At 29.8% G+C, this 27,475-nt stretch overlaps 2 protein-coding genes across 2 annotated transcripts; both read left to right on the plus strand.

The window, feature by feature from the left end:
* Positions 1–378: 378 nt before the first annotated feature.
* Positions 379–1,373, plus strand: LOC116778731 (uncharacterized). The gene is made up of 2 exons (XM_061521612.1): positions 379–521; positions 653–1,373. The coding sequence occupies exons 1-2, from the start codon at positions 379–381 to the stop codon at positions 1,371–1,373; spliced, it is 864 nt and encodes a 287-aa protein (XP_061377596.1).
* An 18-nt stretch (positions 1,374–1,391) lies between these two features.
* Positions 1,392–3,031, plus strand: LOC133318958 (uncharacterized). The gene is made up of 2 exons (XM_061521613.1): positions 1,392–1,751; positions 1,859–3,031. Exons 1-2 carry the CDS (start codon positions 1,392–1,394, stop codon positions 3,029–3,031), a joined length of 1,533 nt encoding a protein of 510 aa, XP_061377597.1.
* The last annotated feature ends 24,444 nt before the right edge of the window (positions 3,032–27,475 follow it).

The following is a 27,475-nucleotide window of genomic DNA, read 5'->3' on the forward strand; positions in this document are numbered from 1 at the left end:
TATATGAAAATCCGAAAGCCTCTACTAGTAAACAACCTTATGACACCTTTTTTCGTCAAAACTTTTCAAAAAGGGGAAAACGGCCGCGGCAGCAGTCCACTAACCCCAAATTTATGTTTAATAAATTACGAGACAAAACTAAGTCCCGGAAATCTCGGCTTCAGTCCTCAATTAAGCATAAACGTGGCGAATGGCTATCCGAGGTTTCGAGGAGGTTGTTTGAAACAATTTCAAAATATTTGGAGCAATGTTGGAGCTCCGAAAAAAAAAATTTGCAAACTATTAAGTGGGGTTCGAATCCCCTTCTCCCTTCAGCCTCCTCTCATTTATCCAAGTCAAATAGTCATGCGATATTACAGAACAAAAACTACTTCCAATATGTCAGCGGAAATCAAAAGCATGATAAAAACAGGAGTGATCGGACGTGCGGAGCCATCTCCCAGCTTCCGTTCAACGTTCTTTTTAGTGCCCAAACCCAACAGGGAATTTTGCCCCATCTTCAATCTCAAACGACTGAACATGTTGGTGTAGATAAAATCCTTTCGCCTTTTCAATCATTTTCGAGTGCCAACCTTTTCTGCAGCTCGAAGATTGGATGGTAAAATATCAGACAGGCCCATTTTCACCTTCCGATATTAAAACAATATCGAAGGTTCTTAAGGTTTAATTACCACCAAGATCCGCATCAACATCAGCTGCTACAAATAACCTGTTTACCTTTCGGTCTTATACCGGTTCCAAGAACGTTCGCATCGGTAACCAATTGGATAGCAGAATTGTTGAGAAATCACGGCATCAGATGCGTAGTATATCTCGACGATTTTTTGCGTGCGAACCAGTCCAAATCGGCTTTACAGAACGACATAGCAGGGGCGCTAAAGATGATGAGGACCCTAGGCTGGATGATAAATTTTCAGAAATCGGTCTTAGCCCCGACACAATGCCTCGAGTTTCTCGGCATAACGTGGGACACAAAACGTAACACAAAGTCCCTGTCGGGGCAGAAGTGCTTAACGCTACGCAATGCACTGTATCTGCTCAAACAGAGCAAATGGTCTCTCCGACAATACCAGTCCATTATGGGGAGACTCAAATTTGCGAGTTTTGTAACTCGCAGGGGTCGGCTTCACTGTCGAACACTGCAGTACTACAGTCGACAGTTGCCGAAAACTCACCCGCACCGCCGCGTGAGTATTCCCCAACCAGTACAGCCGGAATCGGAATGGTGGCTGGAAGAAATAGGAGGGTCAATGCCGATTCAAATACCTCAATTGACCAACCTTTTGACTACAAATGCATCCAACACAGGCTGGGGTGCACAGCTCAACGAAATCAGCATATCAAGAACGTGGACGAAACGTAAACAATCATGACATGTGAACAAAAAAGAAATGTTTGCTGTCTTAGCAGCTATTCAACTCGATCAGGATGGCTTGCAAAACTCACAAATACTTCTTCAGACCGACAACCGGACCGTTGTATCATACATAAACAAAGAAGGAGGTACTCAGTCTCTGAAGCTTCTGGAACAAACTCGGCGGCTTCTATCGGTTCTAGACAAAGTGAACATGCATCTAATAGCACAATATATACCGGGCAGATACAATGTAGAAGTCGATGCATTGTCCCGTCAAAAGGCTTGCCCCGAATGGCACTTGATAACAGAAGCAACCACGAAAATATTTCAAATGTGGGGGTGTCCAGAAATAGATTTTTTCGTATCGAAAACGGCCCACGTAGTTCGGACATTTGTAACAAAAGACATTCAAGATCTAGATGCTTTCTATCACAATGCCTTTTGTCGCTCTTGGGATTACAATCTGGCATGGCTATTCCCACCATCCAATTTAATCCCTAGGGTACTTGCTCACTTGAACCAGGCCAAAGGACTCCATGTTATAATAGCTCCGAAATGGCAAAAGGTGTTTTGCCAATCGGATCTTCAGAACCGAGCCTTATATCTAATTCCAGATCTGAACCGTGTACTTCTAGACACGCGAACAGGAACACACCCACCGGATGTTCAAAAATTACAACTGGGAGCTTGGCTGATTTCGGGTGGCAGGAAATTTTAACAGGATGGACGGAGTCTGAGCAACGGTTGCTTCGGTCATGCTGGAGAGATTCTATATTGAATACATATAAACCAGCATGGATAAGATGGAAGAAGTGGTGTGATTTAAATTCAGTAGATCATAAATTTCCGAACGGAAGTAGAGTAGCGCGGTACCTAGCTCATCTTCATTGCGATATAGGTCTAGCATATAGAACTATTCTTGTTCATAAATCGGTAGATCTATCGTCGGATTTCTTTATTAAACATATTCTAAGAGCAATATCAATCTCACGCGAAAAATTGGCAAAGCCACCTATCTGGAACCCAAAAAAGCTACTAGATTATGTGAGTTCGCACAATCCTAATAAAAATAGCCTTTTCGATGTTTCAAGGCATGCCGCGACACTTCTGCTACTTGCTTCCGGTCGTAGAATTCATGATCTCACGCTCTTGCGAATTGATAATCAGAGTTTATTATATGAGGAAGATGATTTGATCTTTTGGCCAGCTTTTGGTTCCAAAACCGACAATGCAAACCATAGGCGATCCGGATGGAGGTTAAAACCGCATCCCATTCAAAACTTGAACACGAACTTTTGGATTAAAAGAGTATTGACTCTGAGTTCAGATCGACGAAATGATTTAAGTCACTTATTTATCACACCGAGAGGTGTGGTAAAACCAGCTTCGAGAACAATGATTGGTGGATGGGTGAAGTCACTTTTAAAAGATGCTGATATTGAAGCGTCACCAGGCTCAGTAAGATCAGCCGTGACTTCCCTTAATTTTATTGAAAGCTTTCCTATAGATCAAATACTAGCAACTAGTAATTGGAAAATGATTCTCACCTTGCAAAATTACTACCAGAGGGAATTAATTGATTATAATTCACGTAATTCGAACTCATCATCTATGTCTTTCTCATTATTTCAACCCAGTTCATGGAAATATGTTATAGAAATCAATCTAATATAAAATTTTTATATTCACCTTAATCTACTACACATTATAGCGTCAACAATTTCTATAAAACACCAGGAGATAACAAACATATCACTCAAGATGGATTCCGGATATTGATACGAAACAAATAATAGAGAGTTTTACCTTAAATTAAAACTTACCTATTATTTTTTCATCAATATCCGGAATCCAGGTAAAATCTACCTGGTGCATCATGAGTCTTATAATGAAGAATATCCATGAGTTGGGTGTTTTATATAAGTCTCAATATAAAGAAAGTGGCGCCGCCTATACAGAGAGGTACTAAAACTGCTGGCAAAAGGCAGAAAGATGGTCGCTTGACTCAAGATGGATTCCGGATATTGATGAAAAAATAATAGGTAAGTTTTAATTTAAGGTAAAACTCTCTATTTGAAAGGACACTAACAAAAAACTTCTGCGTAAAATCAATTGAGCTTCACACACAAACCTTGCTATACCATCTCTCAACACATATTATGATGAAGCGGCTTAAGTGTCAAGTTGGGTTAAAAAATACATAATGAGATCTAAGACTTTCGCGAGTTTTATTTATATAAATGAAACTAATATATTTCGGATATACTACGCGAATTTTATTATTTTAAAACCACATAATCCCGACATTTCGGTTACTTTTCAGCGACCGTGATCACGGGTAGGCGAGATGTGAATGTCTCTCAATTGGTCCTGTTATTTATCATCTACCTACGGCTCTATTCATTTACCTCCGGCATTTCGATCTTGCTTTAATACTTGAATGAATTTAAGACTCATCTAGATATGATTATTTAACATTAATCAATTTATTAAAGCTACAGATAACTGTAAAATAAAAATAACAAAGGAAACAGCAAAAACAATTATAAATAATTTTAGATATTATTTGTTTAATTTAATTAATATTATTCCGAATCTAAGACAAATGGACTAAGGTATGCCTTCAGAAATCAAATATTAGCATAACACTGCTTCCTACACAAAATCCTTTAACCCATTTACGTTTACAAAGTTATTGAGGTAGTCTTGTTGGTTTTGCTCTCATTTCTAGCCGAGTCTATATCAATATTATGAAGACATTCAAGGGATTACAATCATACTGTCCCGGCCAATGGATAGTTTTTTCTTTGATAAAATATTATTAAATCTATTAAAAAAATGTGCTTCATAAGTTCTAAGTGAAATGATCACCACAATACCCGCTACAAAAATATTTCAATTTAATAATAAAATATTAAAATCATAACAGTTTCTGTGAGTCAACTTCCTTCATACAAAATGTGAACGAATTTTTATATTCTATGAGAATTTCCACATAAAAGTAAAAATATACAAGTTAGTTCGCCTATAAACGTGAAATATATACAATACGAGTGTATAGTGTTTATGTGAGCGTTCTGGCATAATTTCATAATTTAGTACTTGTAGCTTAGTATTTCACAACTCAGTTCACAAAATGAAAAGACGGAATATTAGAAACCAGTTTGTTGATTAATATAATAATTCCTTTCACCTCTTCTTTAATGTAATGAAGATCGTTATAAAAAAATATTAATAGCAGACAATTTAGCAGTATTAAATTCCGATGTGTGTCAGAATTTACCGATTCCTAATACTGATAACAGTCCCTTCTATTCATTAGTTTGCAGTCACAAGATTCGAATCACATTTTCGTATGATATCGTCGTATTGGGTTTAAATATAATTTTGACTGTCTCGATATATCAGCTCCGTTTATTATGCAAAGAATGAATTTGTAAAATATTATAATTATTTTTTATGTCTCCTATAACTAAATAAGTAATGTGGCAATTCAATAAGTTTGTTTAAATTTGTAAAACAATCACGATTTGAGTAAATTTAAATCAAAACTTGCACTAGTTATTTAATAGAATGTATTTTACATTTATACTTACCTTCCGACGTCTGAAATTTCGTCCTTTCAGAAAGCGGTTACTGAGAAATAATTGAAACGTCGAGCTGAAATATTAAACGTAAAATATAAGTGGCCAAGTTTAAAAATTATTTTGAATAAAGCACTTGTTCTTAAGTATTTTTTAATTCAATTATTTAATATAGGTTGCAATAATAATAGAGCAAATATTTTCTAAACTAGTCCTATTTATCAATAGTCATTACTTATAAAAAGTAGTTGTATTTTTTAAAATAAATTTAACAAAATATATGTATAACTACTATGATTTCAATATAAAATAATATGATTTGAAAGTAAAATATTTCCAAGTAATTGAAATTGTGTGTAATCGTTAAATGCATTCAAAGATGGTAGTGAATAATGAAAGAGATTTTATTATTTTTCTAATTTTTATTTAAAAAATAAAAGTATTAATACTCACAGGGACCGCAGCTTTCAAGAGCAATTAATTGTCGTCGTGAAATGCCACTGGTGCGACAAATTGCCACAGTGCCATCTTACTCGAAAACCTGATAACATCACAATATCTTTCAAACGAGCGTATTCTGAAGTACACATACAAAGATGAGTGATGTCAAATTGAAGTTTCTTAATTGATGAACTCATCAAAAACAATAATAACTCATGTTGGTCTCTTCCGTATTTCTATATAATTCGATATTTTATTTGGCCTTCCACTCACACCATAGATCAATATCATAAAAGGGTTTAAAACTATAAGTAATAGCTGTTGAAAAATTCCCATCTTTGTAATTAAATATTTATAGAAAACACAATCAGATAACATATTTTTATATAATTTATAGTTTATGCACTTTAAGTAAGGTATCTCAACCATAAAAATGTACTCGGTTTTAATATATTTCAAGCCTGTCTAAGACAAAACAAATTGGGAGACTTGATTCGTCTTCAAAAAGTAAATTTTGAAAAAAATAATTCAGAACAATAACATCCGGAGTCTTCTAAGTGATTACATATATCAATGAAAAAAACCGAAACTTAGATATCAAAATTTCGAAATTAACATTTCTCCAAATTTACTTTTGTATCAAATTTTAAGACCTCAACTTAGTAACGTTCGCTAAATAGACTAATTAATCCACATATACTTATACGATGAGGTTAATTTTTAGACAAATTCCAATTTACATAGTATAATTAATATATAATAATTTTTGAAAACTAGGCAATACTAGTTACTCGGACTTAGATTCACAGTGGTGTTTTATCTCAGCTTAACATAATTTCCGAGTGTTTAATGGTGGTCATAAAATGCACGAAGGTTAAGTTATTGTTATTAAGGACGTGGATTGCAGACGATTCCCTAGATTAAAATAAGAGGGTATTGTGGAGTAGGGTTATCGGTTTGAGTGTTACGTTTCAGATGTCACCGTGTTTTTAAAACCACATTTTACCCAGATCAAGCACTGGGTGTACTAGTTGAATGTCGTTTTGTATGATTATCGTAATATAGTCGAAGCATGAGCTATTCTTTAGATGTATTTTATAAAATTCAACATCTTTACGAGTTATTCGTTAAAATTTGACGCCGTAATGAAATAAAAATACAAACTTTCATCTTAAGCTATGACAAGCGACAAGAGTAAGACGATGATAAAAAACAAAGCCAAATACAACGAAAGAGCAAAGAAATTAAGATAATTTTATTTTTAATTAAATATTACTTCTTTAATACAAACGTATAAAATGACATCCTAATTATGATTTCGAAAACAAAATTTAAATGACTTCATTTACTTTAAAAATTAAATTACAACGGTGGCTTGGCTGGCCTTATTCTACGAATGGCGAGCATACAGTAACACAATATTATCAAAGAAATTTAAAACTAAAAAGTCTGTTCACACGGAATTGCTGAGTCAGACCCGTGTAGAATGAACAATTTTACTTAGAAGTTATAACGCGACTTGTGATAACACTGTAAATCTCCTATTATTTAATCGACTATCTCTATAACACCGTCGCGTAACATCCTAGAGAATAACCCTATATGTTGACTTTCGACACAAATTCATAAACAGTGCTGTTTACAAATGAATGCACATACATGAATATAAAATTATTTATATCGACAAGTAGGTATAACAGATATTATATCAACACCGATCGCATAAACAAGCGTTGTACAGAAGCTATACATAAAAAAAGAAACTGTATGTAAAAGCTTGCACTGACTTGACTGCACCTGATTTTGTTCGACACAAACATATGTATGTAACTAGTAACTTTTTAATAAATATTTCTTACAAGAACGTGTGAAAGTGAATATTTATTAATCAATGACCGAAATATTCATCTCAGTATAAATTATAATTATCACGTATCAATGAAGGTAAGAACTACTATAAACGCTCTTGGTAAACGACCTTTGTTACGATTCAGTAACATCATTACAAGGTTTTTAAAAATGAAGAAAAATAAATAGAAGAATCTGCGGTGAAAGAGTAATAGGTGGGTATTTTATCATGTTGTTTGCATAGTTCAAACGTTTTATTATAAAATAAAACTTCTTTCCTTTTTATAATTATCATTATTATTATGCCGTATTTATAGCTTTTCTTCTGTGCCATAAAAGTAGAATACAGTAAAAATAATTTTCATAAGAAAACCGTATAGATTTCACCTTTCTAGCGAGTGTGTGGCAGAGGTGGAATCAATGGTTAAATATATACAGTGTTTAATTCTCAATTTGTAGGAGTCAAATCACAGGGCACGATAGAAAGCGAATCTCAAAATTCCGAATTCTGCTGATTGGAACCTTGCTTGATTAGAAGAACTTTGCATTCTATATTTCCTAGTGCAAATTTGTATTTTATATGTAATTTATTTATGTCAATACATACAAATATTTACTTTAATAAAATTTAATAAATAAAGTAAGCAACTTCAAAAGTAGTCCCAGTCGTTCCAACACGCTACGTTATACGTTTCTCTGCAAACAATTACTATATTTTTCAACCAAAGTTTGTTTACAGTTATGATAATTACACTTCATATGGAAATATATAATAATAAGTTTATGTTTATTAACTAGTGATCGCTTTATGGAAAAATATCATAACATGCTATATTTCCTGTAAGTTAAAGTTAGATTCGAAAAATAGTGGACTATAGCGTACAAATCACGATTTATTTAAAATTTTGTGATTGATATAGATATTCCTTATTTAAATTTATAATCATACATATCTTTTTCAATGAACTGCAAAAAAGGAGGTGGTTATCAATTCGTCTGTACTTTTTTATGTTTGTTATCTAATACATTTCGACTGGGCGAAGCGATTTTAATATTTTTTTTTTATTTGAAAGCTGGTTCTTCCTGTTTGGTTCCATTTAAATTTGATAAGTTCTCACAATGGAAACCATGAGAAAACCATATTAATCTTAAATTAGCATAAAGTATGAGCGTGACAAATGAAGGAGTAACTTCAACGACAACCGATTCGGATTTATTTTTTTATAAGGGTAGACTTCACAAATGGTCCCAAATGATGATTACAAAAAGACATGATTAAGAAATCCTGAAAAAATTGAGCAAAATAATAGCAAAATAATAGCACTACAGATAGGAACTGCCCTCAGGTTCAAAACAAATAACAATGATAGCACGTTTTATAATACAGGCAGCGCCATTTAGACCAATACTTATATAAACCTGCAATTATTCTATTTACTGACAAATTTTACCCATGCAGCTGTAGACCTAAGGCACTGACTTCAAAAGGCGATTAGATATTAAGATATTTGATATATTTCGTTCGATTTTAAACTAGATTATTTCAAGGTATATAAAATATTGTTCGTTTATCTACGTTAGGTGCTTAGTCGATTCTTGGGTAGACATCTAAAATTTATTGCTAGATAATTTAGGTTAGGAAATAGTATTTAAGTGAAAAAATATTTTTTGCTTTTTAGTTCCCGTGTCCCTACGTTGTTTTTTTAGGTTGTTTTTTTTTTTTACTCAAAATACTTCAAAATATTTTTTTGTCAAACAAATGAATGTATTTTAATTTATTGCAGTTCATGTTAAAAAAAAAAACAAAACGTAGGCTACTTTTAAAGTTAAAGAAAAAACAAAAACTTTTAAAGAAAAAACAACAGTATAAATGTGAAATTCGTAGCTAATAAAACTTAAATATTGTGATATTTGTGTCAATTAAGGTAAAGCCAATAGAGCGATGTTGCATATGATTTGTTGTAGTTTTGCATTCATGTTTTATGTATGTTTGTCGGCGCACAAACACGTACACGGAGTGCCAGCCGGTCGCTTCGCAAACAAAATGATTCATAGAAACATGTGCAGAGAGCGCCAGCTGGTCGCTCCCTAAACAACATCACTTATCAATATCATTGTTGTGACAGTTGGGGTGAAAGAAGCAGTCGCTACCTCTGAGTTCAGAAGTGTAGCCAAGCATACCGTAGTCGAGAACGGAATGCTATCGCAATGCTAAAAAGCTTTGATCTCTTAAAATTACAACTCCTCCATAATTTACCCGTATAGTACTTTAACATTTCTACTTAAGAAGGCATATCAGTGAAATGACTGCTCATTTTATTTACTCTTGTACCTTTAAATACAATTAGATATTTTACTTCTTATTCTTGTTGTATTTTAAAACAAGGTATTTCTTAAGAACTTAAAGTTACGTTGCTTAATTGAATATTTAAATAATTTTGTTTTAAAGATGTTGTTTGAATTTTATAATTCATCAAATGTTATCATTTCAAAATATAGCACACATATGTATCAGATTCAAATTAAACTATAGACTCTGAAATGAAACTCGGATATTTTAATGTTAATCGCTGCTTATATTTAATCTGTTCAAACCGGCTTTTGTTATTAATATCTCCTTTGATAATTCTGAAAAGTGAATTATTAGTTAATATTTATTATTATAATAATTCAATGGAAATATTATTTATTTATACTTTTGAAAACATTGTTAAGAGTGTAAAATGATTTTTTTATTGTCTTTTATTTTATTCACTATTTACATTTGACTCACTATAGATTACAATTTTGGTTTTACAAATGAATAAAATTATGCATGCATATCATTAATATTGATCCATAACAACAAGAATTACTAATATAGGTGCAAGCGACGAATAGCGAAAGGTTTCAACAAATCTACATAAATCTATGTTAAAGTAAAAACTATGTAACTTAAGCCTATAACCTAACTCTTTGTGATGGTCCTAAGGTTGACATGAAATGAAAAAAACTTTTATCAGGATGTTATATCATACAAAGATCTTTAGTCGGCCATATAAGTTATTTTTTTTAATAAGTGTCTCGCGCATGTAATAAACTTTGGCAGCTACCGAAAATATGAAATTAAAAAAATACCATAATCGTCAACAATGTTAGCGTAAATCAAAAAAAAAATATGACAAAAAAAAACACAAGTTAACAAAACGCAGATTATTAAAGTTGTAAAATAGATTTATTTTATATCTCTATGCGTATGTGCGAAAATAAAAATATCACACTTATTTTAGATTTAACATTTTAAAGAAAATTTTACATTCTTGTACCGTGATAAATTGTTATAGTCGTTGCACCTCAGATGTCAACTGTAAATTCCTTGTGTCACATAAAACATTATTCTTCAGTTGTAAGCAAAATATAATGGTGAGTTTTATACATAAATATAACTTTTATGGTAATCTTCATTGAGAAAACTCTTATTTTATTTACATAAGTGTAATGTTAAGGAAATGTATTTTATTATGTATTTTATTTTAAGGTTGTAATCATTTTTCTCCGACCGTTACTGATACTGATCACGGAATGCAATATTATTCTTGTTTGTGATTAATGTTGTATGCACGTATCTGGAAACTTAACAAAATACACAAGGAGAGTTTGTTAATTGGAACTTATCAACAAAACTATCTTATGTTTGAGATCCCAATATGGAGTATACGTAGTTATGGAGTCTAATATCTAAAATTAAGTAGAAACAGTTCCAATTTCAGTCCATAAGTACGGTAAAAGGAAATCCTGGTTTTTAGTCAACAAAACTTAATTATACTGTATTTCTTAAATATCATCTTTAAGCTTATTTTTTCCGTATTATTATTTATTAGCATAAACTCGTTTTTTATATGTTTTCATTTCATTTTTATTTTTAACTACACGAAACAATAAAACTAACACAACAATCTAAAGTCAATAAAAAAAAATATTTTTGAGATTTGATATCGACAAAAATACAAATAAATAAAATATTAGATCTTATAAATGTAAATTTACGCCTCTATTTGCTTAATAAACTTCAGGAGGACTTAAAAGGTGAAAGTCATTTAATCAGTATCTGTGTAGAAGATACTCTACCCCAAGTTTCCTAATTCTCCCAACAATATTATCATTAAGTATTAAATTAATCCACCCTTTGAAATATATTCAGCAGGATATTACAAAATTAATCTTAATGTGTGTTGTGTATAATACATTGTTTTATTTAGTATTATGGTTAGTTCATTTTTAAGAGCCCAGTTTAATTATCTTGTTGATAGATATTTACTTTACATGATTATAAATTAATATATTGTTACTCTTGTTATACATTCATTTAATAATAATGACGTCGTTTAAAGATCAGACAGCTTTGTAGTCATTTGTCTAGTTAAAACATCTTAACTGTTAAATTCAATTAATTTGGAAATTATTTTTTTCTTCTTATATCACAGAACATTGGTTACACTTTAAAAAATCTTTAATATTAATATTTAAAATTTAACTAAAAATAACACCTAACAAAGAAACATCGAGACCAAAACAAAGGAAAATCTCAATGTCAATAAGAAGCGTAAAAATTGAATATCAGCCGCCGTGTAATCCGTCGGATCAAAGGTCGCTACACAATACATTATGAAATAGACTTTTGAAACATGCTCACCTTTGCGTTACGCGATTCAAGTTTAACAGGAAGAAAACATTCTTCTACTGAAATTTTATTCTCACATATTTTTTTTTTTATAAATATCACAAATATAATGTTTCTTAAATTATAAGGAAAGGAGCTGTATGAGTAAAGGGAATAAAATCAAACTACTTACATAGGTATATTAAGAAAAATATATTTTGCTTGATCTAATACCTGTTTATTGTTTATCCTTACAACAAACTCTATTCACACATTTTAAATTTACTTTAACTTTCAGTGTTGTAACAGTTCTTGTCTTATATGTATCGGAAACATGACATGCAAGTATATTTTTGTATTGACCTTTATTCCTTAAATTCAACACTTTTCTGAACCGAATGAAAGATTAATAAAAATAGCGTTTCTTTGTATTTAGAAAATCCTGGCTTAAGACTCATTTTATAGATATTATGATTAATTATTCTTTAGAACTTCCAAATAGGTATTTGTCTTCTACTCCATCCTTAACTTCATAATGAATCTGTCATTCCCAGTACAGGTTTATATGAAAGGGTTAGAGAGTTGTAGTGGATTCAATACAGTGGATTAGGCTTACATAAGAATATAAGGATAATTTATTTTATTGAGCACGTATTCTGCTACAATCCGGATCTCTTATACAAAAGGTAGCATATGGATATACTGAACGCCATATTGAATATAAGAATGAAATTATCTATCATTAAATACTTCGTTTTTAATATACACGTAACAATATCAGTTCAATGGAATTTAAAGAATAATATTGAGTGATTAAAAAAAGAGAATGGTTTTGTTCGGAAAGCAATAAAGTTTTTTATCCAATATCTTAGTCAAAAAGTAAACATTTTTTTTTAATATATCCAACACATGGAACATGATAAGAAAATAGTTTTGAATTAGTAACAACTTTCTTTTTACTATTGTTTATTTGCAAATTTCAGAAATATTTAATATAAGACTAAGGGTATATTCAATCAATGTGTAAAAATATTTCCTTCTATATTACAATTTGCTTGTAAAAAAATACCCCTTAAAATAAATAGTGAGCAACTTAACTATCACGGGGTACTATTTGCAGAACCAAAACTCTCAGTTACATAATACATTCATATTATTTACTCAATAGATTTAGAGCTACTGTTGCTAATCTGGTTTTAAATAAAGATATCAATATTGAAACGCTTGTATGCTGAAGCTGAAATATAAGTAAATATTACCTGCAATTTATTTTATGGAGTTTTAATCAAAGAAAAATTTTTAAATTGAAGTCTTCATTGTAATAATGTCACGAGTACATATTGACAAAAGATTATGTTTCTCCGATAAAAGTCTCACTTTGTTATTAACATTATACCTCACGTTTCCACGTCGTCGTTTGGTAATAGTAAAGTATACAGATGGGTATCTCTATTGAAAATCACAATTCCAACTGAATCAGTTACCATTGCTAAATTACTACTGTTGCGTAAAAGCATACCAAACTTAACACTATTTATTGAAATATCTGCAAATATCTCCTACTATTTTATTTCCTTGTTCACGTCATGGGTTTAACGTTTTATGATTGGATCACAGGACGGGTGTTTACGAATACTTGCATTTCCTTAAACCAGAAATAAAAATTTGGGAGGAACATTTTCAAAAATGATGTTTTACTATTCCAATTGTTTACGCATATTTTTTTAAATCTTCCAATTTCGGATCAAAGAACTTATGTAAATAAAATTATCCGTATCTAGTTATTAATCTATTATTACAGTAAATATAATTAAACTCGACTAACATCAACAGCTTAAATATGAGTTAAGATTACTAATAGACTGATAGACTGATAGACTAATAAATAACTTAATTTGTTATAACAAATTAATTATCTTCAAACTTCTTACATCGTGAATTACCGTAAAATCTCGTTTTTAAAATAATAAGCCCACCATCCTATCAGCGAACATAAATCGACAATATTTCACTCTTGAGCACATATTATACAATTTATCAAGACTGCACCAACCTCTGGAACAAAATAATTTATGAGCTAATTAAAGTACACTCTCTATAAGATTATAAATGTGAAGAATTACATTTAAACAAACTGACAAAAATTGAAAAAAGAGGATTAATTTTTCTATATTATTTCTGTTTTAGAATAAAAAAAGAATTAATAAAAAATAAATTTTAGTCCTTATGATTATAAGGACTTAAATTTTACTAGTTTTCACGCTCACAATTCACATTAAAGTCCCAACGCCATTTTAAAGTCCCAACGCCAAAATGGATGTGTTATAAGTTTCACGTCGGTGTGTGTGCGTGCGTGCTTGCGTGTGTGCGTATTTTAATTGACAGCCAATATCCTTGTCGTACTTCATCTGGTCAATTGGGCCCAACACTGTGGAAGTATTTGCTCTTTTCCAGAATTATGTAATGCATTTTTGGCCTATGAGTACTCGACAGACTGATTCATGAATGCGAGTATAATCCCTTAATGACAATTAAAGCACAGAGATTTTCTTATTTTTAACAAAATGTAGTTCTATTTGATTAATTAATAACCATGAAATACTTTTGATAACCAACTTTTTTTTAACATCAATCTATTCGATGCTCTTTTAAAACGAAAACACATTAAAATAAAACTAGTAACTTATATGTTAATTAAAATTATATGTAGTTCGTTTAGAAGCAAAGAAATCTTTGAAAGATCGTTTTTTTTTTCTTGAAATTAAATTGAAATTAAAATGAAATTGAAACTAATGAAATTTTAGTAAATAATATTAACTTTGATAAGCTTTTAAAATTATATTTTTGAAAACTTTAATAACATTAGAAACATACATCAAAAACACAAAAATTCTTGACATTAAAACCGTGACAATTCATTCCAATATTGTTCGTACAATAAAGCGTACTAACACAAAATGTATATGATATCAAATCTTTTAATTAAATTAACAGCTGAATAATACATAGCACGTTTCAAATTCACTGAACCGTTACCGTTAGACGAGCGAACAAAATTTATTTGCAGTATGCATTACATCAATGAAATGTTTTAGCGTTTTATGCTGTCATTATAATAGTTGTATATAGTTCATATAAATGATATTATGTAACACTAGTCGTTAGAATATTATCTCCGCCTGGTTTTGCAATATAGATTTTAATTGTTTTATCCACCATTAAAATAAATCTGAGATTTTGTTTAAGTTTATTACAATAATAGATATGGTATCAAACGACAACGACACCTATAGTCTGTGTCACGTGACTTCATACAAAAATAAACTATTATTAATTAATGTCGCGTGCGGAAATCTAAAATAAATTATAGCCTATATCCTATGTTGATATATAAACTATATTTATGTAAATTTTAATCAAAATCCGTCAATCACTTTTTATCTAAATGAGCAACTAACATCCAAACGTCAATACGTCTACAGACTCGTTCATTTGTCCACACCTACTGAAAAACTTTTGCATTTAGTAAGACTCAAAGTTTAAAAACCAAGTACTAAATATTAGAATATTGTTATGCTTTATGAACCACTTTAAAAGACCATAGAAATAAGACCTTTTAGTGAGATAGGCAAAATTTTATGATATCCTATCAAAAGAAGAATTATAAATGTTTACAATATACAATGAAAAAATCAGTCATACAAAAAGAAAATAAACAATAGAAAATAAGATAAAATTGAATTAGATTTTTGTTACCAAAAATTTTACTGAATTGATACGAAATACCGTAATCATCGACCCTGAACGCTATTATTGTAAACATCGCCGGAAAATGTTATTCCCAACAACAACCGCGTATCGTGCTGGGACTTCCTAAACGGATCCGAGACGAGACGCGTACTCGCTGAAATACAGGCAAATATTGCGGCAGGATGTGTACGAGTATGATAACTATAATAAAGGAACGCTTGTTGTTTTTAAAGGATCTCTAAATACAATTATTGATAAATTTTATACTAACTTGCTTTTGAAATTACTACCTTCGGATATAAAACTTATTGCTCATTTTTATTTAAACCATATAGTACTATCAGGCATTTTTTTTAAAGATATAATTCTTTGATTCTGATTATATAAAGGATTGGCGAAGAAGTGATGAATACTATTTGGTAGAGAAAAATCAATGTCTTGTTTTGATTTGCATATATTTTACTTGTCCTTAAGATTTTTTATGCGACACTATAACTCTATTTATAAAAGTAGGTAAAAACAATTACCGACTTTGATTTTACACTTTCTGACTATAATATCAAAAGTGATTAATTCCAAATAATAGGATTTAAAAAAAAAATGTTATAAAATTTTATAAGGTTTTCTTTTTAATGTGGTACTAACTACCTCATTCGGTATTAACAGAATGTACTAATATTTGATTTGAGAAAAAGTTTATCAAAATAAAAGACAGTATGATTTAATTAAGGATAGAGAGAGAGAGAGGGAGAGAATAAGAGAGAGAGACGGTGGATTTGAACCGGTAATCTTATTACTAAAAATTGTGGTTATATGTATAGAATGTCAATAAAAAAAATCATTAGAGTGAATTAAAATGCTTGTAAATAAACACTGATTATACAATCATACAAAAACAAATTGTAAACGAATAGATGTGTAAAAATATATTTATTCAAACAATAGGTTGTCAACGTTTCCAGCGGCTGAACATCGTTTTTCAGTATTACATTTTTAATTAAATAACTAAATAATATTATTTCTAGCATGAAGTGTCTCTAAGTAAGTTTAATCCCGATGCCTGTGAAATTCTGTAAAATTGAAATGAGAAATTTCTGCGAGCAAATCATTTTATTTCGATAGTTCCTTTGCAATAGTGATATAGCTCAATTAAATATAACTCTTTCATATAATTTTATAATAAGGGACGGGACTTAGATAAATAATGACATGTATTCAAATTATTTAAAAAAATACATATTCGTTATCAGATATTTTTATTTTATTTCGTCATTCCATTTTTATAACACAGTAATATTATTTAAATAAGTTGTTCGTGCTCATAAAGATAATATGCTTTTAATATTTAAACATAAAATTTATTATACTACACACTTCAAAAATATCGATGAATATTTTTAATGTAAAAATAATGTTTTGAAACAAATATATAAATCATGATGTAGTTTTCCACGAAACTTCTATAATATACGGAAACTTTCCTTTTCTAAGTTCTTGGAAGCTTCCATTAGTTACCTTAACTAATTTCTAGTTAAGTAATAAAATCTATCACTGAATCTTCTTCGGCAGAGTTTTTAACAATATTAGTGTTATTAATGCTCATGAACTAGAGTCTGATATACAAGAAACTTATTCTAAATAAAGAAGACTGGCCATTTACAAAAATATAACTTTAAAATAATAAAAAATAGTTTTGTCCCGATAAATTTTACTTCAGACACTGGATTTTTTAACGATTGTGTATTTGAAAATAATAAGATAATCATGTCACACTATAATCCCAATACACTAATTTAGTAAGTTTAAGATTTTAATTTTGAACTAATAAATAGATTAAAATAATTTTTCATTTTTTATGTCCTCCGACATGAGCTAACATATTTAATTAAATATATTTTGAATTGTTTAATACTAGCAATAAATCTGCGTTCTTACAATAGTAAAGTGTATTTTTTATAAATCCATAATATTGTAACAATAAGGAAACAGCTAAAAATAATTTAAGAATAGAGTAAAAATTTTAAGAACAAAAAGTAAACGACACTCGTGAGATATTACAGCTCAACGTGTTGCATTTCTTAAAGAATTCCAAATTACTGTGAAAATGTATCGCGTCTGTTATTAATTTTTTATTCTGCTGTTACATTAATTATGCAGATTACTCATCTTTAATACAATTTTAATTTTATATACATCAGTATTTATTTAAATTGTTTAGTGGTACTTACTTTATCACGTTAAAAAAATCTTAATTTTTCTTCTTCAATACACAGGATCTAGAACAAAATAATCATTAAAATTCTTACTTGTTACACTTATATTAAAATAACTCCTAATTTCATATGAACATAATTATTTTATTTATATATATTTATTACATATGTTTAGCATATAATACCCAAAACTTCACTGCAGCAATTTAAACCGCTGCACACGCATACACCAAACACTACATCTACGTCATATATATATTATGTCTAAAATAATCTAAACTTCGGTGATAAATTATTCGAAGTGCATGAACAAATCAAAGTTGAATTTAGCATCCAGACGGAATCCTTATTTCAAGTTTGATTGAATCTTATGGAACCGTAGAGAAACGAGGAAAGGAAAATTTCCAATACTGTAAAAGGTATATATTAAAATATGACACTAAGTCGCTTACTAGTTTAAATGAATATATATATATTAAGGCGCACCAATTTTTAATTAGTTTAATCATAATGTGTGCAATTATTACCTTACAATTTGTCGACGTTGTTTCTGTTTAATAGGTAATATAAGAAATATTTTTATTGACATCCGTCAAATAAAGGGCACACGTTATACTTATTGGCTCGTAATCCGTTTTCGTCTAATGATTTGAGTGTGATTTTAAATAAAGTTGTAATATAATCGAGTAATAAGATAATGGACAGTAGAAGTGTGCTCTTCTTTTTGAATTCCGATCTTTACTACGGGGACGATAGATATGGACAGCCAAGACCGCTATGAGGCACCTTCTGACATTCTTCTAGATTACAATAGATTAGATTAGATGCAAAACTTAATTCAAATAAAATGGTCCTATTTGTTAATAGGAGCATTTTAATTAAGTAAATAGTTGTAAATAGTATTTGTAATGACGTGAGCGATTGTCTGTTGAATGTTGATAGCTATATATATTTTTGTTATTGTCTCAACACCCTAGATTGATGAAGACGAAGTGATGATATTACACTGTTACCTACTGTACTATTTTGTTGCTATTATTACATTATCTACATTGCAGTTGTATGCTAAAATATATCATGCAAACCTTTTAATTTGATTGCGATATTATAGTTGTTATGAGAAATATGTAGTCTGCCAGTTTGTAACAGCGCCATCTAGGATTTAAAATGACACTGATTAAAGCACATAATATTGTGATGTCCACCAGAAGATTCCTGGTACCACACATGCGATGGAATGGTATTGCATGTGTCGTAAGTTTCGTAGTTTTCTAAGAACCTCTGGCGGCTGTGAAACGTACCCTACATAGTTTATGCATCAACACTCCGATCGCTTTATTAATGGGAAAGGTCCAGATAATTAAAACTATTCAATTATAAAATATATAATTTCTCTAACTACTGCCGTAACTGAAATTTCAAGTGGCATTATAACCATACTTATAAAGAATAATAGAACTTGTAGTAAAAGAATAAAACCATTTTTTATTAAAATCAAGTGATGTTATTTAAAATATTAATATTTTCTTCAAAATATAATTCGAAATAAGTTTTTTATTATTTATTAATTTGTTCTAAATTTTCAATAATTTTAAATTGTATCACAAGTCGACTATGTATGCATATAAATGTCAATTTCTATTTGATAGTTTGCAGCGGGAGTGTTGATGACGTCTTTAGCGCCGTCACTGGAAACACATCTGCAACGTCTAGCCGAGGTCTTAATGTTTTATAACAAGTTTGCTTATCATTCTATACTAGTGATCGTAACCGGCGCTGCTATAAAGTACATAGAAATATTATTATTGATAGTTGAAAATTATTCATCGAGGGAATGTCATTAACAAGTTCCATCTATTTAGTCTCCAAATAAGGTTTTTTATATCCATTCAATATGATTTGTTCACAGTTAGTTACAGTTACCTTCGAGTGCCTGGTAAACGAGAGAGAAATCTTGCACAAGGAGATTTAACGAAGCACATTTCAAAGGATTGTGTGTACTGCGCTTGATAACATAATATTTCATTTTCATGCAAGATTAAAGGCAGTCATTAACTACAGAGTTTATAATCCTGCTCAAACTAATAAAGCGACTTCATAAAGCGCCTGATATAATACAATCCGTAACAAATCCTGCATACAAATGTTACGTAAATGAAGATTCACAGTTCATAACCTCAGTCATGTAAAGTTCACTTCACTTACATAAGCACAAGCGTGTATAGGTTTTAAGGAATATGTAAATACATTATAGCAAAATGTAGAACACACATTTATAAGCAAATATATAATGTCTACTAACGAATATTTGATTGTGATCGGTAAGGCTACGTCTTTTCAAATACGAATTTTAAAAAACACAAAAAACATTCCTTAACATTGATAGCATTACTTTAATTTCATTATACTAAGAACTTTACACTATTTTTAATATATCTTCTGTGTTTCGTCATAGATGACAGAACACATATACAATATTATTAAGTTTTATTTTATATTTTTCTGCGCAAAAGTGTTTTTATCTCCGAAATTGTTGTTTTTTTTTTAACTGCAAAAATGTTTTTTTGTGTAAGCTTATAACTCTCGTCTAAAATGATACAAGTATTTTTTTGGCGACTGGTTACTATTCTAACATGCTATATAAGTGCAAGTATAATCGTTAAATGAAAATTTATTTACAACCAGTAACACCGGTTTTATTATTTTTTGAGCTTGTTTGTCATAATAACGAAAGACCAATACCATTTCAAATGACTGAGTATCATGATTAAAGTAAGCATGATATTTTTTTAATAACAAATTTTCAAATAGTGTCAGTGTTAATACGAGATAAATCAGTCATCTGCTTGTAAATATTAAAAAAAAAAAGTTGCTAATAATAATAAGCAAAATCTTATGGATGTTATTTATCTCTACAAGTTGTTCATTTATAATTTTATATTCAATCTGAAATATTTCACTTAAGTGGAATTCGATGCTGAACGCTGAAGCGCTATGAAGATTTAAATTGCAAAAGTCTGATATACAAGCGTCTCGGTTTCTATAGAATTTAAAATCTAAATTTATTGCTAAGAATGTTTCGCTCTTCACAGCCCTCAGATAATAACGAAGAAAACGAGCAATTTAGACTTTTTAATGAAATTATAGAATAATATTCCCCTAAGTATAAGGTTAGAAAATAAATACTGAAATTCCAGTTCAACAAATATTTTTTTGTATTTAATACATTGCAATTTAAGGGTCTTTGTTCTCATTTTCTAACTACTTACTATTTCCGAAGGAATAAATATAATTTATTTCTTAAACAAACATTTTATGAAAAAATAGCATAAAAATCTTAACTAGCTTTTAACAAGGCAAAGGAATTTAGTCGCTACCAAAAATAACAGCATAACATGTAACCCTTTACCAGATTAAGCGCTTTAGGAGCGGAACGAAGAAAGCTTTTTATTTTTGTTATTTCAAAAGACCCGTGCCACCATTTACAGTGGATTTTAGCTGCCAAATGACTTTTAAGTAGAAATTATATTTTTTTAAGTCACTTTTTCCTTTTTACTCAAATACTTCAATTAACCAGCCTCATACAAAACGCGTATATGTTATATAACCAGCTCTTAACTTAGTTTAAAGAGGGACTTATTAATAACAAAATTTATTTATTGAAGGTTAAGTTTTGTATGTTAGGTAGTATAATTTAAAAATAATTCGTTTTTATATCTGTCGGAATAGGAGCACTTTGTCGTTGTTTTTTTTAAAGTAACATCTGCAAAACTGATGTCAGCAATGACTATTCTTTAATGTCGTCAGGATGTCAGACTCTTGAACGTAACCTCGTAGGGGATTTGACAAACACCTTACTTCGAAGAGATCCGATCACTGCAACGGCACGAGCGAGACCCACCTGTAATCTGTACTCTCGCCTCTATTTATACCAACGCAGGTGGTTATGCGCGTGACACCTGATAATTTCAACTACCCTCAATGATTATTCAATTAAAAGGAATTGCGCCGATATATCAATAGTACGGAGTTCATTAGACTGTTAAAAATAAAGACAAAATATGTTTACAAATTTACGCGACATTGTTGTTATAAAAAATTATGGTCCAAACTGGAAAGACTAATGCCATTAGAAAGAAATACACTTTTAAGAGAAAGAAAATTATAAATAAAAGCTATAGTATTTCTTGTTTAACTTTTATTTTTTCTATTAATAGTACGTTATCACGATACTCAGACGAACACCAAATAAAAATTTAAGCCACATTCATTTCTTCACACAAATATTTTAATTTGAAGAAATAAGCGTTCCTAGTGCTAAATGAGTGGTTAGGTTATTATTGAATCAATAAGTAAAATATTATTAAAATACTAATTCAAATAGCTTGAAATAACAATGTTGCGTTTAAATACTTTAAGTTTATGAAATATTTTACGATATATTCATATGAACGACCATAAATCAAAGCTATTATTTTTATTCCTATTCAGTTCCCTTTAGTTTTTATATATATTTTATTGGTCTGTTAATATAAACCTCCATTCGAACATATTATTAGTATAAAAATCGGATTTTTGGTCATTTAAAATCTACGTCGTTTAGTAGCAAGTTAAATGTAGAAGATGAAAATTTTTAATAATATACTTAATATCATATACTAATAAGAACAAAGATTAAATACAAGTTTTATAGGCATTTTACGGATTACATATATATTTTATTGTGTGCTAAATGCTGACAGTAACCTGTAACAATATCAGGTTAGTAGCTAAACTAGTCATAATTGGAGATACACAAGAATACAAACGTCTCTTTTAGAGCAAAATGATGTTAATAAAAAGTAAAGAACATGTCCAGCACAACGAGTACGTTCGAAATCGTCCTTTTCTTATAGATGTCTTTAGGCAATGGTAGCGAATAAAAATTATATCAACATTTAATTTCCAGTTTTCATAAAAAAAAATTACGCAATTTCTTATATCAAAAAAGAATGTGTTTTAATTGAGGTATGAAAATTTGAATAAATAAATAAATTGTTTTAACAAAATACCTAAACATAGCATTTGATAAAAAAAAAGTATTTTAAGGAAAGTCTGTTCAAACGTAATGGATGGAATATTATCGGACCTTTTCAGAACCTTTACTTTAACATTGAACAGTCATTTATCAGACCCCAGAGAAAAACATCGTTTCATCAGTGTAATGTATGCTTAGAGATTAGATTAAAATACAAATACGAATATACATACTTCACATAAGTTCTCAATGTATCGATAAAATATTCCAACGGCTTAAAAATATTTATTGTAAATGAACGGTCTTATTCATAACATTAGAATCGAAGGCTACTTAATAAAGTTATAAAATTAGTACTAAAGTGGCTAGAAGTGAAGGTGTCAACATCGTTTTAACACAGCAGTTCGTTATAATTAGTTTTAAAATATATTTAGTAGCTGTTTTATGTACTTGATTAACCGTAACATGAGCCAGTGAGTTGCAGCACTTACCAGTATAATCAATCTCCTTATACTTGCACTGCAGATAACTATATAACACTTTCCATCATTATATACCTACGTTAGCACTATGGATGCCACTAAAGAGTCTTTAAGCTCTATGATTTACTCTCTATATGTTCAAGACCAGAATGAATGGGTTCCAGGGGAATATTAAGGCTTCATCCTCACCTGCTTCATCGGCTTCACTGTCGGCGGAATTTAGTACCTTCAGGATCTTCATTCTGACTGCTCTTCAAACCTTACAATCTCAGGTGGATTTTAACGTCAAAGAAATCGACAAACAGAAAAAGAGGCGAAGGCGCAAGGTAATACTTCTTCATGGAATACCCGAAGATAAATCGGAGGATACTACGGCTCGAGTAACAAGTATTATTGTAGCGAATCTTGGTGTGCCGACCTTTTTTTCGGCCAGTATTAAATCATTTCATCGATTGGGCCACATCATAATTCGCTAGTTATTTACAAATGATATATAGGAATTCTTTTATTTTCAGATGCCCACCTTTTAGATTATTTTAATTTATTTTTTATCGTTATTTTGTCTTAATTTTCATATACATAACTTTATCAAGTCCACTTAGGAGTGTTGGAACTGTGTCCAGTGACATCAGTTTTAAAAAAATAGCCCTATATATTACTTAAAAATACAGTAATTGTGATGAAATTTTGGCAAACAGGAAGATTATTAATATTACTTTTAGTACGTCGTCTAGTTGAAAATCCCTCATGTATTGTCTTGAATTGTTTCAGATGATACTTTGTCTCACATCGCTGAAACTGACAGGAAAATTACTTTCATTCAGATCACCGATCTTTAAAACATAATAACATTTTGTATTTGCAGGTAACGCTAACACTACAGTAACTAATATAACGCTCCTACTTTTGAAATTACTTTCAACAAATTCTTTATGTAAATATACATTTTTACAAATAACATGCAATTTTATATTTTATGTTATTTTCTAAAATGTCATTTTAATAATAACTACTTCACTTATATGTGCAACTGTGTGCTGTTAAGATTTAAAGTTCATTTTGGTTTAGAGTATTTTTTTTACTCTACACTATAATATGTACAGTAATAGTAAATAGAAACTTGAGTTTGAAATATTAGTAGGAGCGAGGCGGGTGTCCAATGTAATTATTAACATGATGGATAAATATTTCTAATATTTTGTTATTGTCTGGAAATTTTATTGACCAACTTATTTGTATTGTGCTAAAAATCAAGTAATAAGTAATATGTTTATGATGACAGTAACGCGATTATTCAACAAATTTCTTATATGAATGAGTTTACCTAATCGCTGCAACTATTTAAAAACTGGAACTATACTTATTAAACATTTTTGATTATAGTTGTTGAGGTAAATTAGGTTTGTTACGAAAACAAAAATAAAAAAGTTGGGTAAAAATCCCGCCGTACAGAAACAATTACTGTAAGCTTGATTTATTACTTTACGGCTGAGAATAAAAAAAGGTTGGGCTTGTCTACTAACAACTATTCTCTACTTCGCGTTTTCTATTGATATGAAATTTTAATATTTTTCTTTTATATATCAGTGGCCGTCTGAAATTTATAAAGACGTTGCTTTATTAATGAAATGTAAAAGACAAAAGAAAAGTAATAATTAGAACTTTTCTACATTACTACATTTCTATCACTTTTAATTGATGAATATAAAAGACTTGTTTTTGATCAACATTATGTTAACAAAAAAAAAAAGTGCAGCATCAAAAATTTCATTTTTTTCAATTGGCTTTCTTTTATTAGATATTTTTTATAAAAGAATCTAAAAAATTCTACTGAATATAAAACAAAATTTAAACGTTTTAAGTTATATGACAGTACTACCTCTAAATAGAAGCCAGGATGAATGGGTGTTAGCTGGTATTTAATGGGTATTCATCTAGACACTCGACCTCTGAATCAAGTTTTATGATTTTTGAGATGAAATTTTACTGTTGTGTTCCAATTATCTATTTATCAAATGAAGAGCTTATGCACTCTATAGAGATTGCTTCAGAAATGAAAACTCGAGTAATTATGTTGTTTCTGGGTTTGAAATAAAAAAAAAACCAATGCTACTTAAAACTTCAACTTGGTGAACAACTTTGCTGTTATGAGAATAGAAATTTATTGTTTAGCTATAATTAAAGTGTGCAAGAGTAAACTTAAAAATTCAGTATTAATGATGTATTTAATCAAGGAGCTCATGTGTTGTCATTTATCGGAGAAACAAAATCTGTTAACTGGGTACAGTCTTGAGGTATGTATGTATAATTTGTTAAAGACTTCGTTGTACTTTGATTTGAATATTTATTTCAAGTAAATTGGGCGACACCCAATTGTATCAGGATGACAATCCGTTTTTGGTGTCTGAAAATACTCTATGCTACAAAAGAATTAGTATGTGATAGAGTTGTCATTTATAGATTATCTCATGTAACCTACTTGATATAATTATATTATGCCCAAACATATAAACTACTACTTGAGTTTATTTATAAGAAAATAAACACGGAATATATTGAACATTTATTTGAAAGCAAAACATAGTAGGTATTAATTCAACAATAACATTTTTGTTCTCGAAAGTTTTGTCAAAACCAGTGCAATATTTTTAAATTTAATAATGTTTTTTATTCACTGCCATTTACAGAAGAATTGTGTTGAATTTTTGTATACTAAATTAATGTATCGTGATTTGTGACTGAAAATTTTACTGTATTAAGTTATAAAACTTCTACAGCTGTCCACGAGTCCGACTTAATGTGATCATTTAGGTCACATTAAGTCTTTTTACTAATTATATAATTATAAGTAATTTACTTTATTTAAGTCAACCAACGAAAACCCCAACACTTCACCAACAAAGACTTACGTATATATGGAAATATTTTTTTATTTTCATGAAAATTGTTTACCGTACAAAATACACAATTTCACAGTTAAGCATAAATCATACAAAATACTAGCAACTTGTGGCAAAAACAGAATACAACCCTCATTTACTGGGAAGGCCTTCACTAACCTTAATATAATGGAGCGTCTACGTGATGAAAAATGGGTAGTTCCTAGTTCGTGGTTTACAACATTTCCGACGATTGATGGTTTTATATTTTCCGTTCTAATATTGTCATAATTACAATACAATTAGGATACAGAAAGTTTTGATAGAGTTATATGCGACAATTTTACTTTCATTCTTACAGTTTTATAAATAGTTTGTTAACATTGAATATATTTTTGACTTTTGTTTCAAAAAAAGGTGAACATGATCTACATGAACGTGACACCAAAACACACTTGACTTCTCCCAATTCCCTTTGGAAGCATCTCTTTTTTTTACTTGGTATAAAATAGGTTTTGGTTGTACAAGTGAACCCCGTTTCAGTGATATTATAATGTGTGTTTATGAAGCAAAAAAAGTAAAAGCGAGTAGTAAAACTTGGTTTCAATGTAAATTTATAAAAAATGTTGGGTATCTAGAGACATTATGTAAATATTAACTATGTTATTCGTATTGAATATTGTGTAACTGAAATGATATTTTTAGTTTCTTTTATAGAATGCATGAAAATGTGACCTTTAAATTAATAGCAGACAGGTTTTTATTGTAAAATTGATTTATGGCTTTGACCTCATCAAGCAAAATAAAACACATTATGATATAAAGAAAAATACGATTTGTATTTTTGAAATATGATCGTCGGGGACAAAAATAAAGTAAGTAAATAAAAAATAATATAAGGTATAAGAAGAAGAAGGACAAGAAGATTTTGCTGTGAATTGCATATCGATGGTTTTAATATACTGTAACACTAGAAAATAATAAGTAGATTTTAGAGAGCTTTATAACCACATCAAAAAAAATTAATAGATTGCGTACTACAATTAAATGACTAAATCTTTTCTATTTTTAATTTAATTCAGTTTTCTATTTTTAATCAAATGAATGCTTACTTAAAGAATATTTTTATATCATTTTATGCTCTTGAAAGTTATTTTTCTCAAGTAAGAGATGTTTTCTTTCAATGAAACTCTCTCGCACGCTAAACAACGAGGGAAGCAGGGAGACATCATCAATCATAAGTTAATAACATACTGTCAGAGTAA

This window comes from Danaus plexippus, chromosome 10, assembly GCF_018135715.1.
Source record: "Danaus plexippus chromosome 10, MEX_DaPlex, whole genome shotgun sequence".
NCBI classification, from domain to species: Eukaryota; Metazoa; Arthropoda; class Insecta; order Lepidoptera; family Nymphalidae; genus Danaus; species Danaus plexippus.

Excerpts from the sequence above, each read along its gene's own strand:
- LOC133318958 (XM_061521613.1), top strand. The coding sequence starts at position 1,392 with ATGTTTGCTGTCTTAGCAGCTATTCAACTCGATCAGGATGGCTTGCAA. Across the intron at positions 1,752-1,858 it reads CCCACGTAGTTCGGACATTT|GGTACTTGCTCACTTGAACC; the intron begins GTAACAAAAGAC and ends TTTAATCCCTAG.
- LOC116778731 (XM_061521612.1), top strand. The coding sequence starts at position 379 with ATGTCAGCGGAAATCAAAAGCATGATAAAAACAGGAGTGATCGGACGT. Across the intron at positions 522-652 it reads AATCTCAAACGACTGAACAT|GTTCTTAAGGTTTAATTACC; the intron begins GTTGGTGTAGAT and ends ACAATATCGAAG.